At 31.5% G+C, this 13,898-nt stretch overlaps 3 protein-coding genes and 1 long non-coding RNA gene across 4 annotated transcripts; 2 read left to right on the plus strand and 2 right to left on the minus strand.

Moving 5' to 3' along the window:
* Positions 1-283: 283 nt before the first annotated feature.
* LOC107365980 (kynureninase) lies at positions 284-5,797 on the minus strand. Its single transcript, XM_015933562.3, has 9 exons — positions 5,572-5,797; positions 4,233-4,440; positions 3,198-3,535; positions 3,032-3,106; positions 1,570-1,815; positions 1,366-1,504; positions 1,218-1,303; positions 868-1,134; positions 284-780 (listed from the first exon to the last, which is right to left on the minus strand). Exons 1-9 carry the CDS (start codon positions 5,623-5,625, stop codon positions 535-537), a joined length of 1,659 nt encoding a protein of 552 aa, XP_015789048.1. The 5' UTR covers positions 5,626-5,797; the 3' UTR covers positions 284-534.
* On the plus strand, positions 1,914-5,790 carry LOC107365981 (uncharacterized). Its single transcript, XR_016199684.1, has 6 exons — positions 1,914-2,158; positions 2,223-2,440; positions 2,513-2,689; positions 2,898-3,665; positions 4,186-5,150; positions 5,250-5,790. It is a non-coding gene; the product is annotated as an uncharacterized LOC107365981 (long non-coding RNA).
* Positions 5,798-10,108: 4,311 nt separating the features above from the next.
* ERp44 (Endoplasmic reticulum protein 44) lies at positions 10,109-12,086 on the plus strand. Its single transcript, XM_015933542.3, has 4 exons — positions 10,109-10,745; positions 10,818-11,565; positions 11,678-11,795; positions 11,864-12,086. The coding sequence occupies exons 1-4, from the start codon at positions 10,472-10,474 to the stop codon at positions 11,948-11,950; spliced, it is 1,227 nt and encodes a 408-aa protein (XP_015789028.1). The 5' UTR covers positions 10,109-10,471; the 3' UTR covers positions 11,951-12,086.
* A 174-nt stretch (positions 12,087-12,260) lies between these two features.
* On the minus strand, positions 12,261-13,805 carry mRpL45 (mitochondrial ribosomal protein L45). The gene is made up of 2 exons (XM_015933543.3): positions 13,373-13,805; positions 12,261-13,291 (listed from the first exon to the last, which is right to left on the minus strand). Exons 1-2 carry the CDS (start codon positions 13,739-13,741, stop codon positions 12,650-12,652), a joined length of 1,011 nt encoding a protein of 336 aa, XP_015789029.2. The 5' UTR covers positions 13,742-13,805; the 3' UTR covers positions 12,261-12,649.
* Between the last annotated feature and the right edge of the window lie 93 nt (positions 13,806-13,898).

Consider the following 13,898-nt stretch of genomic DNA (forward strand, 5'->3'; position numbering starts at 1 on the left):
AGAAATTTCGTGTTACATTGTTGTGTATTATCCATCAATGCCCATAAATGTTTAGATTTGAACAAAAACAATCAATTTTCATGATCATCCATTTCTTCAAGGTTTTAATTACTTGAGTATTTCAAAATTAATGAATTATAAATGCAACTCAACATTTTGATGATACACTGAACTTTTCATGGGAATAAAAATACAATCAATATTCTGGATCCCGAGGAAAAGTTTCAATAATTTTGAAACCTTTAATGAATGAAAATATTCAATGAATCAGCATCACGAATGATTTCGAGAAGATTAATATAAGTTTAATATACTTTGCACACAGCATTGGATTTTTTTGCTTCAATCATTCAATTCTAGTGTACATAATTTAACAAGAAAAGATATTTAACGAGGAAGGATAAACATATGTATAATAAAGAAATTGATTTGAGTGATTATTATAATTACATTCAAGTATTAATAAATTTCAATCCGAAAACGGATTTGATCAAGTTATCCATTGAGCTCCATTTTATGACCAGTTAATTCACATCAATTTGAATTTGCTTCATTTGACTCTGTCTCCGAATCAGATGATGCACTGCTGATCGAAGAGCCTCTGTTGGGAGAGTTATCGGTGTCTGTTGATGGACAGTTTAGGTCAAGTTTTTGTTCACCATTGGTCTCAAATTCATCGAAAACCTTTTTCAAAGTGTTAATAAATGTGTACACATCGACAAATGAATTATACAACGGCACAGGAGATACTCTCATCACATTGGGCATCCTTATATCACACTGTTTAAAGAGATAGCAAAAAAGAAATGATCAATATGGGAATTAAGTACCATAAGGTATTGCATTGAAAATATCATTAAAACTAACCACAACTCCTAGCTTTTGAAGCTCTTCTTGCACAGCAGTTAACGGAACTGAAAACATAATGGATAACTGGGATCCTCTTTGGTTTGGATCGGAAGGTGTAATAATTTTCACAGTTGGTAAACCTCTGATTTCTTCGACATCATTTTCACCATCATCGTAATTTACGTATGAGTCCATTTGGAAATAATGTTTTAGCATATATTCAAGGTACCCTGTTAAAAGAAATTGCTTCTTTTGAATGTCGTCCATTGAAGTTTGGCTGAAAATCTGCAAGAAAATGGTAAAATAGATTTAATTCATGTTTGGGTTACAATGGTATCAATAGAGTAAAGACGTTTAATAAAACTTACATCAAGACTTGACATCAGTGAAGCAGCTAATAATGGCGGAGGGTTACTAATTCTGAACATATCACTTCCAGCACTAGCATCAAATTCTGAAAAGTAAACATAATTGATTATTGATCGGTTTATTATTCGAGAGCAATTAAACACTTACCATCTTTCATCAGGAATTTAGTTTTCATGTTGTTTCCCCACCAACCTTTTAACATCGGAAACTGTGAAGTTCCTCCTTTCTCAGTCAATCTCTGATGAACAAAGATTGCTCCAATACATCCTGGTCCAGAGTTAAGGTACTGCAAGTTGAACAAAACAAGTTTAATCGTACAAATGTCGAGTAAAAAAATACAGTTAAACTTACCTTGTAAGTACACCAAACAGCAAAGTCTACATTCCAATCGTGGAAATGCAATGGAACGTTTCCAGCAGCATGAGCTGCATCAACACCGACAATAATGCCTTTCTCATGAGCAGCTTGGGTTATCTTTTTGATGTTCATGAACTGACCAGTATAATAATTGATTCCTGGAAGAAGCAGGACAGCCACAGAGTTACCAGATTCCTTAATTATTGAGATAATATCTTCTTCTCGCAGTAAGTGCTCCCCCTAGAAATGAAGACCAATTTCAGGTTAAAGCAAACACAAAAACAAAGAAACTATGAATAAGCATTTCACACTTTTCCCTCCTTTTGTTATCTCTCTCTGTTTGAACCAACGACTCATCGTTCATGTTGCATTACATTAAGCCATGTAACATTTTCAATGCTTTCTTCTTACAATTTGTGTTATTTTTTTCATCTTAAATTTTTATAATCTAATGTCCTCCTTAGTTGTACGATTATTTGCAAATTAATTGGTTAACCAAAACTATTACAATTATTTTTGATCTTTTTGTGTTATGGCATTCAAGGTTTTTCCTTGATTTCCCATTCATTTCAATCTGTTTCAAGTGAGTATCTTCCACTTTTTTCTCCTTTGCTGAATTAAGAATGATTTTATTTTTGTTTTCGTAGGCTTGAAATGTTCAGAAAGGATGGATATTCCCTAGCTGCGAAAAATAATATAAATCTATCAGATTCAACTGAAAAAAGAAGTTTTTAGCCTTGGTTGGTTCTAGTTGCAGTTACTTTTCTTAACTCAGTTTTTGGCAATGTTGGAAGTATAATATTCCCAAACAGCTTCATCATTGATGATAACTGAAGGTCATTGATTAGAATCCATATTAGTAAAAGTAAGTAAAATTAAGATAATCTAAATCTCTCTCGCTTTTTTAACATGTAATATGTTTACCCTTGATACTCAGGAATTACGTTGGCATAGGGATTATAAAGAGTTAGCCTTTGCTTGGAAAACCAGCACGAGCAGAAAAAAGGGGATTTATTTATTTTTTCGGTCCAAAAATTTCAAGTTAAAGGGTGTGGATGGATATTCGATAACTTTGCTTAATTAATGGTGTGCTGATTGAATGATGGACGTAAAGGTACTCTAAATTTTCTTACATCTTGATTATAACCTTGTGAAGTCGAATATTGGAAGCCTTGAGAAATTAAAAATTGAGATCATTTGGGTGAGCTTCAGTCACCTAATGATTTTTAATTGACAATCAGCTTATTATTGAAGTTTTTCTCTTAAAATCGAAATATTAATGCTAATAACAATGTTCAATGATTTTGCTTTTTTTCGCCAAGGTATACTGATGTCTTAAGTCAATAGCTTATTACCAATATTTTATAATACAATGCAGATATGGATGGCATTGGTACAAATCTAGATCAATAATATTGGAAGTGATCAATGTTAACAAAAATTTAAACACACATACCATTCGAGGTTTGAAGAGAAGTAAACTTTCTTCCACTGGATAACCATGAAGAGTGAGATGTGATTTAACTGCATACTGATGGCAAAAGAGGGAACAAAATAATCAATTAAACAATTGTCAATGGATTGAAGTACCTCCAAATTGACGAATCTAAATTATTGCTTACCATGTCTGATGAAAATGCATGTTCCTCTATCATAATCTTATACCTCTGAGCTGTTGGTCGATAAAAAGTTGCCAGCAAAAGGTGAAGATTGACGGTTAATCCATTCATTACTGCAACCTCGCCAGGTAATGCACCAACTAATTTAGACATGGGCAATTTAGGAGGAATGTCACACAATGCTGCTGGCAAAGATCCATCGAAATGAGAATGGACTCCTTTACGACCCCAATTATCAAGAACTTCACGACAATATTTATCTGCTGATTTTGGTTTCAAGCCCAAGGATTGGCCACACAAGTAAATTGCTTCAGCATTCTCTTCTATGCGGTCAGGATCAACTATACATGAGACAAGATGGATCAGAATGAGTTATTATAGACAATTAAACCATCAAATGACACATTAGTGATAAGTAGGATTTACTTTCATTTTATTGCATTGAATTTAATGGGACTTTCTCTTCCATAGGTAACTTTACTTCGTTCATTTTTTTTATCAATGCTAACTAACCTTTCGCTTGACCGACACTTTCATTTATCTTTTACTGAGTAACATTTGCAAGATAGAAGCAAGATAATGTCAAATATTTGAAAATTGCGTTCAATTAGCAGTTTTTATTGAAGTGGATTATTTTTAAATTATTTAGATCTATCGTATGAGTTGAAAGTTCCTGGTGCTAATACACTCAGCATGAACTCATAAAATGAAGTTGAATTGTACCTTCTCCACAGTAAAATAACATATAAGTGAAACTATTTGACATATAAGTAGATGATTTTATAGAGATAAATATTGCAGTTTATTACTTGAATTCAGTGAAGCCCAATTGAGTGAAAACCAGATTTTAGATAGATTCAGCAATTTAGATTACGAATTCAGGAATTTAATATTTTCTAGCAATTTAATATTGATTACTGGAAGACTTCTAAATTTATTTTTCGATTGTAAACAAAATTCTAATGGAATCGTTTTTCTTCTATAATTACAGAGTCCCATTCATGATCTAGATTACACACAAAGAAATTATTCACTTACCATAAGGTAAATCTCGTTTTTTGGGGAAGCAAAAAAGTTTTCGGAACTGTGATAAGGGATCTTCATTGTCCATTCGCTGAGCAAATTCAAAGCTTTCAACAGGAATTCCCCAAATGATTGCTTTTTCACGAAGAACGGCAGATGGAAATGTAACAACACTTCGACTTCGTTTAACGGGCACATGATAGCCACTCGACTCAGATTTTGTCTGTGAAGAAACAGGAGGATAAGTTAAACCAATGTTGATCAATGTTTTCCAAGTTTCCATATCGAACAGTTTATTCTGTTAATTAACTTGTCAACTATGATAATCGGTTTTGAATAATACCACTGAGATGGAAATTGGTGATTGAAAAAACAAATGTTATAATTTACAATAGCGAAGATTGCAACAAGTTAACCAACTCGTTGAAACACAAACTGAAAATCACCATTTAAATCTCATGAAGCTGTTTTTAATCAGAACGTGAACCTACGTCGCTGAACATTGAATCGACAGAAAGAAAAACAAATATTATTAATGATAATATCGTATCGTATCGTTTTTTAAATTATAAACAGTGATGATCGTGAAAAATTGAGGTCAATTCTCACTATGTGATCTTCCCTTTTCTTCCTTTTACCAAATTATTTCATTCATTTTTCTTTCTTTTTAAGGTCAAGTTGAAAGTGAAAAGCACGAAGACAAAAGCTGACTAAATTGGAAAATTTCTTACCAAACCGAATGAGATTATTTTTACATTGAATTTTGCAGCAAAATCAGTTATTTTGTTGTTTCTTTTCAATTCTGGTCACTTGGTTTTACTGTTATTTTTACTTTATAAATCACAACTTTTAATCTGCAGTCAAACAACCTAAATAAATCGTAATAGAGCCTCAAAAAGGAGATAGAAAGAACGAGAATAAGCAGATAGACAGGTAAACTCAAGCAGATTATTTAATTGCAACCATTTTCTTATTACTTTCACCTTTTTTTCTTATTTATTTTTCTTCATCTTCTTCTTTCATCCATAACAGTTAATTTATAAATATATTTTACTCTGATGCTAATCAATTTACTTGTTTTGACAAATGTAATAAGCTTGTAAGCCTGACTGGAAACAACAAACTGGTAAACTTGATTTGCACTTGACCGTTAAATTATATAAAATAATTGAAATGAAAAGACAATTTGATGATATTAGAATCCAGATCAAGGTTAATAAAGAGTAAAATAATTTAAATTTTGGTTAAAATGGAAAGAAGATGATTAACGATTAGCTGATTAAGACATTATGGATGGAAAAAAAGCAAAAGTTTTAATTTAAAGATCAAGGATAAAGGATTAATGAAAGCATACCATTGATTGTCTCTGATTGTTGATAACTCTCGTTGGTCTATTAATTGGGTCCATTGTAGTTTGATGTGGATAAAGCTGAAATAAGGATTTCTCTTTGGTATGAGCTTTAACTGGAAATTATCACAAAAGAGGATGAATTGTGAACTAACTTGGACAATTAACTTTCACAGTCAACTTCTCGAGTTGCTCGTGGCTCGTTGAGACTTGAAGCAGCAAAAACTTTTCTGAAACTGAACGTAGGACTTGAATGATTTCCGTGGTTTTGTTACGAATCGATTTGTTACTATTTTATCTCTCACCCAACTCACTCAACTCACTGAGTAAAATAGGAAATTGGTTAGAGAAGGTGAGATTATCTCTCTGAGGTGTCAGGTAAGTGAGGATAGTGAGAATGGAGAGAGACTGAGATTAGTAAAAGTGAGAGAGAGAGAAAAGAGAGGAAAGGACTTGATTACTGAAACTAGAAGAAGGTTAAGTCCAAAGAGTAAACTAATGAATAAAAGCAATTTCAATAATTTCAATTTAACTGAGCAAAGTCACCTTTAAAACAGGTTTTCTGGTCAAAGGTCAAATTTCCTCTGTCTGTTACTGGTTATTATTGTTGTTTATTGCGTTCAAAGCAACCCTGAATTAAGATTTTCCGTAACAAACTACTTTAACCAATCGAGATTTTACTCGTTTAATTATCCACTAATCTTTGTCGATCTCATGCCATAAAGACAACAATGTCTCCAACATGTTAGCATTGTTAGTATCATTGTAATAAATCAGTGATTATCTGATCATCTTCATAACATCACAGATTTATTCACTGATTTACTCCATTGCATTAGACATACATATGTGAAAGTTTACAGCATTTTTTGAAAACAAACTCATTTTTATAAACAATATCACCAGATAATTATAAGATATTTTAGATTAAATGAATTGATTGAGATTCTTTGATAAGATTGTCTTGAAATCGGACAATCAGAAGGCGATTCATCGGAATAAAATTGGACGATTAAATGCATTGAAAGGTGCAGCTTGATGAAAGTCATTTGAAAATATTTTACCAGAAATTAAATTATGAAAATGGTTATTCTTTGCTTTTGATATTTTCTGATTGTTACATCAAATTAAAGCCTAAATAAACAATTAAATAAAATGACAAACGTTAAATAATGTTAATCTAAAAGTTGATTGCTATTACAAGAAAATTAGTTTTTCATATTTATATTTGTTTACGGAAACACTTGCAATGGTTACAATTTAGGTTAACCGGAGATCCAAAAATCATTGGTTTAATTTTGTAAAACAATTGAACTTGTTCAGCTGTCAGGAAATTCCAACAATACTTTACATATAAATTTGCTATTCAGATCAACAGTTCAATTTATGTTCAACAAAATATCTTCAAGGTTCAATCGTTATCTATTTGCATTTTCAATTAAATAAACTGAAAAAATGATTGAATTTCACTTTTTTTAATGAAAAATCTGATAAATGCATATGATTATTTGGAAATATTGTCTTCCAGTTAAAATTGTGTCAGAATTAATGTCAATGTCAAGTCTGTTTTTTTATTTCAAATGAACCAATTTACTCGATTGTTTCCACTAATCATAATCTGTTTACACCTTGAATTGAACAGATAATGAGCAAAACTGTAAAAATATCATTAATCACTGCAATAAATGAAAGAGTTGTTAAAACAATTAGCCTAGGTTAAGAGTTATGAAATACTGAATACAAACAAAATACTTGCTTCACTAACACCATCAACGTAATCAAATGATAATCAGTATTCATCGTATTCACCATCAATTTAGATTGATAAATTATAATTACTGTTTTATCCAATTCGCTGTAATATCAATAATTATGCCACAGAAATTAAACTCGAAGAGGAAAAGAGTAGCTCCAAACTAATTGCATCTGTATATTGAGTAAGCATTTAACACTACATTTTATATCAATAACAACATAATAATCCTTTTTTATTAACATCGCTTTGATTGTTTTATGAGCTAACCTTGTATAAAAGTATAACAACATTGAATTGAATGTTGAAACGAGAAAAATCTTTGAATATTGAACAGAATTATGAAATTTGGATTTCATGACTTTTTACTGAATATTGAGACTCTTGTAATTCTATGTTTTCCAAATACTTATGGTCAGCAAATCTGTGGAGTTTGAATATCTTCAGTTGAAATAATTCATCAATTGTTCAAAATTTAGCAGAATAAATTTCTTCAGGAATTATAGTGAAAATCGTATCGAAATCACAGTTAGAATTAGTTTCCTTTACTTTTATAAGATAACAAACTCTCATGTAAAAGAGTTACTCTAATCAGTACAGTACTAACAGTTATTGTACTATTCATCAATTGTTGATCAATTTTTTTCTGATGCACTGAGGAGTGAATGTTAACATTTTATCACAATGTGAAGGTAAACTTGAAGACTTATACAATGTGACAATTGAAATGATATGTAAAATGTTTCAAACCAATAATTATGATTTATGGTCTATGACATATGATTTCAATTGTCACATTGTATAAGTTTTGAAGATTGCCAATCACATGGTGATAAAATGTTAAATTGTATTCCTCGGTGCATCAGTAAAATACTCATTTTGTATTTGATTGTCTTTGGTTAATCAATGCATGTATAACATGTAAATATTTGTCATGACTTACTCTGATTGTTTTATCATCAGTAGAAATGGGTAATGAAAATAGGAGTTGATCTGTTCTAAGTGGTTCAGTTTATGGGGAAAGTTGCTATAAGTTAAGCAAGTTGAGATCAGGAAAGATTTCGATTGAAATAACTCAGCAATTTTGTGAATTTTTAAATTAAAAAACAGTTTGAACATTGAAATGAATCCAATGGCTCGATTGGATTCACTTTAAACTACTGTATTCCAAGTTACACAATTGTCTTTATTTTGTTTCTCAGTTGTCTCTGCCTCAATTTAATTTTGGTAGGTTTGCATCGGAAAATGAAATTTAATTAGATCAGCATATATCGACAAACATTCACTTCAAGTCCCTTTACAAGAGAGCATCGTTTAGTATTAATATAATGGATTGACCAAAAAACAGACCATCAATGGAGGATTGACTAGCAATTTTGATTTCAATTTTATTATATTTTCGGTTGGTTTTCAGATTCATTGTGACTTTTTATTGAACTTATCACGAAAACTTTTACTAACTTAAAGTGTTCTAGCAAAGTGAAATAAAATAGATTCAGAATAAATTATTTGATGAAATCAGTCCATAGAGCATTTGTTAATACCGTTTTTTTAATCGTCAATAAAAATTAAACATTATGATGACATTAATTGAGTCAAATTAACCTGAACGTATAGATTTACATTAGCTAGATTAAGCTGTCTGTCAGTTTTTGCAGAAAAATCAAGGGCTTACTGTACCTCTTGTCTGTTTTTTGTTATGAAACTTAATGTGTAGCATTAGTGTTTGATTGATTGTGTAAAAATTAATAATTGTGAAGCTCGATTTTGTGTTACATCATCAAATCATCAAACATTTTTTTGCGTTTAAGAATCTTAGGTTATCTTGAAATTGATTGTCACAGAGTTTAACTCCAAGAATCTGATAAACTAGACTTTATCTCAGTCCGTTGTATTTCAGGTAAGTTGTACTCAAACGTTAATTTGTTTTTTATCATCCATATTGACTGACTATAACTTGAGTCTTATTATAAGTTTAGTCTTATTTAAGTCACAATCAACTAATTTCCTTGTCACCTTGTTTGGCAGTTTATTTTTTTTTGGTTGTGATGATGAATCAGAGCAAAACTCAAACATTTAAATGAAAGGTCTTCAGTTAGATCGGATGATTATTACAACAATCTACTCATTGAAAATTCTGTTCACAGTTGCTTATTAAATCTTCCACTGTAGTTAGCAGTGTAAGTAGACAATTTATGACACTAATCAGCACAGTTACAGTTCATTTCATCAGCTTCCAATATTGACAACTTGAAACTCTGCTAGAGCCATCTGTTGGTTTGTATACCCATTAACCTGAAGAGGCTTAACTTTTAACCGGCGGTTAATAATTGACCGCTAAATTTGAAGATGAATTGTGTTTCAATCAGGAAATCAGTTTCTATGAATACTCTACACTCTATAAGCTAATAAAACCTTGCGAGTTGTTCGATGCTGATTAATACTCAGAAATATATCATTTATGATACTAAATTATTAGTCGATTTGAAGTCAGACTCAATATTTCTTTATACCTGAATTATTTCGACTTTGATCTTGAAATGGGTTAGATTAGGCGGTGAGAGAACATTTATTGTACATGTTTATCACAATTATTTTCATTTTTCCCAGAATTTAATATTTTAAATTTACACTTAAATATTCATTTGATATTGAGTTAAAATTTTACACATTGGCAACAATTATAACGCCATCTCTTGGATGCGAAATTATTGCCCCTTTCTTTTTTTCTGTCTACTTTTTATTCCCTTTAGAAGCAGAGTTGTGCAAAAGCTATTTCCACTATTTTGCTATTCCACGGGAAACTAGCCCCATTAACAATGTATGGCAGGTTACTTTAACTTGTGTTTTGATAAATTTAGAAAGTTTACTTGATTTATAAATCAAATCCATTTCGTTCTGTGATCGAATCAGTTTCACTGATCTACTAAAGATCAGAAATCATCCATCTGTTAATCCGGCCAGCTCTACGATTACACATCTTTACACATCTTATCTTTACTCCTTTTTTGTAAATCTTCTGATTTTCTCTTTCTCTCTTTCTTTCTCTTCCTCCGCTCTCTAGCATAATTTATTGTTTTTTTCTACGTAAACATTATCAATCTTCCGTGAATAATTGAATTTTCATTGGTTACTCAATTAATCAGCTGTAACATGGTCAAATTTGAAACCTACCTGTCAACATCGTTAATTCTATCTCTCTTCTCCTTTAAAAGTATATGCTCAGCTGAGGTCTTCCAGTTAAATTCACAAAATTTTGACCAAATCACATCTCAATATGAATTAGTATTTGTAAATTTTTATGCCGATTGGTGCAGGTTCAGTCAAATTCTATCTCCTGTCTTCGAAGAGGCATATTCAACAATATTGAAAGAATTTCCAGAGCCAAATCGTGTTCTTTTTGGAAAAGTTGATTGTGAAAATCAAGGTAATAAATCCATTATATTATTATCTACGTGGTGAATGTTATCATATCTTTCTCTTTTCTTTAATTTATCAGGTTCACTTGCGGCTAAATTTCATATCAGCAAATATCCTACTTTGAAAGTTTTTATCAATAATAAAGTTGGTAAAAGGGAATACCGAGGCCAAAGGAGTGTCGAGGCAATAACAAACCATATACGTGATCTGTTAAAGGATCCTGTTAAACCAATAAGCACACATGAAGATCACAATAATATTGAGGAGAAGAAAGGTGCCATAATTGGTTACTTCAATGTTCCTCCAGCTACTACCAACGAGTATGTTACGTTCCGTAAGGTAGCAACTGATTTGAAGGGCGACTGTAATTTTTATTGGGTGACTGGGGAACCATCAATCTCTCATCTTCAAGCTGGAAAGCAAAATTTTATCATTTTTAAACCTTCTCGTGTTCGTCCAGGAGAACAGGATATTATATACCCTGGTACTCTACAAAGTTATGATGAATTCAGCACTTGGTCAACTGATAAGTGTATTCCATTGGTACGAGAAATAACCTTTGAGAATGCTGAAGAATTAACAGAAGAAGGATTGCCTTTCTTAATTCTATTCCATGCTCCCGAAGATCGACAATCTGTTGATACATACACCAACATAGTACATAGAGAACTGTATAGTGAATCATCCAATATCAACTTCCTTACAGCAGATGGACATAAATTTGCCCATCCGCTGCATCATCTTGGAAAGACTCTCAAAGATTTACCTTTAATTGCAATTGATAGTTTTAGGCATATGTACCTTTTTCCTAATTTCAATGATATCAAGTAAGTATTGATTTACAAAAACTTACACGTAAATTATCACTAAAACATAAAATGCTGGTATTACCATATTTAACCACATTTCTTTAACCATATTTTTCATTTGTTTATTCAGCATCTCTGGAAAACTGAAACAATTTATTCAAGATCTGCATAGTGGAAAACTCCATAGAGAGTTTCATTTTGGACCCGACCCAGCCAATGATGATAAAGACAACTCCAACGATAATCAAGTATGAAAAATTATCCTAATTTTGTATTAATTATTTGAAACTAATTCTCGTTTTCTCTTCTCTTTTAGATTATAACATCTCCTCCTGAGTCAACATTCAAAAAATTAGCACCATCTAGAAATCGATACACCTTGCTAGTTAAAGATGAATTGTGATCTTGTTGTCAAATCAACATTTCAAGTGCTATTTTTATTAAATTTCAAGCATGTTGTATCATGTCATCATCGTCACCCATATGATCTATTAACAAATATTGTTTAATTTAATAAATGAAAAATTCACATTTGCGAATACATTTGTCAAAAAATCGTCAAATCTGACTGATGATCTATAAAGGAAATCAACATCCTTGAAATATCGCGTTTAAAAATCTTGTTATTCAGCGTTTGATGTTCTAACACGTCAGAAATTTTAGTTTAGAATCGTATTTCATATTTAATTTTTCAAGCACATGCCATTTAGTCATTTACATAACAGAAAGAACTTTAATTTTATATAAATACATAATGAAGTGAATCTCTTGAGACAATTAAGTTACAATTCGTCATTTCTCTCTGTTATGCTATTAGCAATGATTTATTACAATAGTTCTGTATTCAGTTAATTTGCATTGGAATAAAGCAAAAATTTTTACAGGAAATCTTCAATTTAGATGCAGATGTTTCTGAACCTCAATCAAACATTGTCTAGAATGAGCTTTGAGTTTCATTGATTTTAATGATCTACATTTAACAACACTAAGCATAAGCAATACTTAGAGTTTAATTAAAATTTTGAAAATTAAACTCGAAAAAGATATCTAATTGAATATAAATTTTAAATTATCTTCATGTATAAAAAAGATTTGGAGCCCGCTAAGCGGTAGCTAATCCATCAGTTGGTGCTTGAGTGTTAGACTCTTCCTTTATTGCTGGACTTTGCTGGACATATTTAATCTCTTCCTCTGAAGGTATATCGGGCTTGACAAAGGTTTGAGAAATCGGTGATGAAGAAGGTAACCAATCAGGAATTATTTTTCCATGGATTCTCCATTTACCATAAACATTAGATAAATGATTTTCAAAAACTACATATTCAATGACATTTTTCACTACGGCTTCATCTCCATATATTAAACGACCAAATGAATCATAAATAGCTAATGTTTGAGCTGTATTAAATCTCACAGTCACTTGACCGAATTGAGCTCCAGCTTCTTGGCCATCAATGTTTCGGACATGGACTACTCTTGGAGGCTCATTACTTTTGATCAGCTTCCACCTTAAAGTTTTATGATCAACATAACGAGTCATTTCAGGATAAGCCTTCTCTGTAACATAATCAAATATCTTCTCAGAGTCACGCTCGACAAGACATTGGTGGGCTTTAAGATATATTTCCATAGCTTCAGAACCAAATGTGCCAGGGTCGAAATATTCCAGGAAAGTGCGAATTTTTTTCAGAGACATCATAGATTTACCCTTAGCTTTAAGTTTTGCACTTTCTTGTTTACTTCTCTAAAGCGGATATAAGAAGAAAGAGTAAATTTAAACTCAAAATACAATAATTAATAGTGATTATTGATCATAAACAGTTACCTCTACGGACAATATCGATGCTTTACCGTCACCTTCTGGTGGAACGTACGGATCCAAAATTTGAGAAGACGACGCAAGGAAAATAGTCTCTTCATTCCAATCTCTCATCGGTGCGATTCCTCTTTCCTTGTACAAAGATCTCCTCTCCTCAGGACTGAACTCTTCTGGATTTTTACCACGATAATCCTCTATAGCAGTTAAATAGTCTTTAATAAGTGAGACTTTTTTGCCTCTTGCTCTTCTCCAGTCAAAATTGGGAATACCACGATTCCAGTACTCCTTAGGACCTGGATTCCAATGTTTATTCCTAACAGTCCGTACAAATTCCTTGCACACCGAGACAACAGTCAATAGTTTAGGATTATTCATGATGAAAATTTAAACATTAATACAAAAAAACAATAATTCAAATACATTAATATCCAAATAAACAGAACCTGGAATAACACATGTTTTGCTATTTATAACATCTTATCCTTAACATGAGTCTATTCTTGGCTATATCCCACACCTTTTCTAACTGACA

This window comes from Tetranychus urticae, chromosome 3, assembly GCF_039701765.1.
Source record: "Tetranychus urticae isolate SD_2017Ah chromosome 3, NJAU_TeUrti_SD_1.0, whole genome shotgun sequence".
Taxonomy (NCBI): domain Eukaryota; kingdom Metazoa; phylum Arthropoda; class Arachnida; order Trombidiformes; family Tetranychidae; genus Tetranychus; species Tetranychus urticae.

Coding starts and splice junctions, on each gene's coding strand:
- LOC107365980 (XM_015933562.3), bottom strand. CDS start 5,625: ATGGACCCAATTAATAGACCAACGAGAGTTATCAACAATCAGAGACAA. Junction 1,505..1,569: donor CTGTTTGGTGTACTTACAAG/GTAAGTTTAACT, acceptor TTCAACTTGCAG/TACCTTAACTCTGGACCAGG. Junction 1,304..1,365: donor TAAATTCCTGATGAAAGATG/GTAAGTGTTTAA, acceptor TTTACTTTTCAG/AATTTGATGCTAGTGCTGGA.
- ERp44 (XM_015933542.3), top strand. CDS start 10,472: ATGGTCAAATTTGAAACCTACCTGTCAACATCGTTAATTCTATCTCTC. Junction 10,746..10,817: donor AGTTGATTGTGAAAATCAAG/GTAATAAATCCA, acceptor TTAATTTATCAG/GTTCACTTGCGGCTAAATTT. Junction 11,796..11,863: donor ACAACTCCAACGATAATCAA/GTATGAAAAATT, acceptor CTTCTCTTTTAG/ATTATAACATCTCCTCCTGA.
- mRpL45 (XM_015933543.3), bottom strand. CDS start 13,741: ATGAATAATCCTAAACTATTGACTGTTGTCTCGGTGTGCAAGGAATTT. Junction 13,292..13,372: donor CATCGATATTGTCCGTAGAG/GTAACTGTTTAT, acceptor TATCCGCTTTAG/AGAAGTAAACAAGAAAGTGC.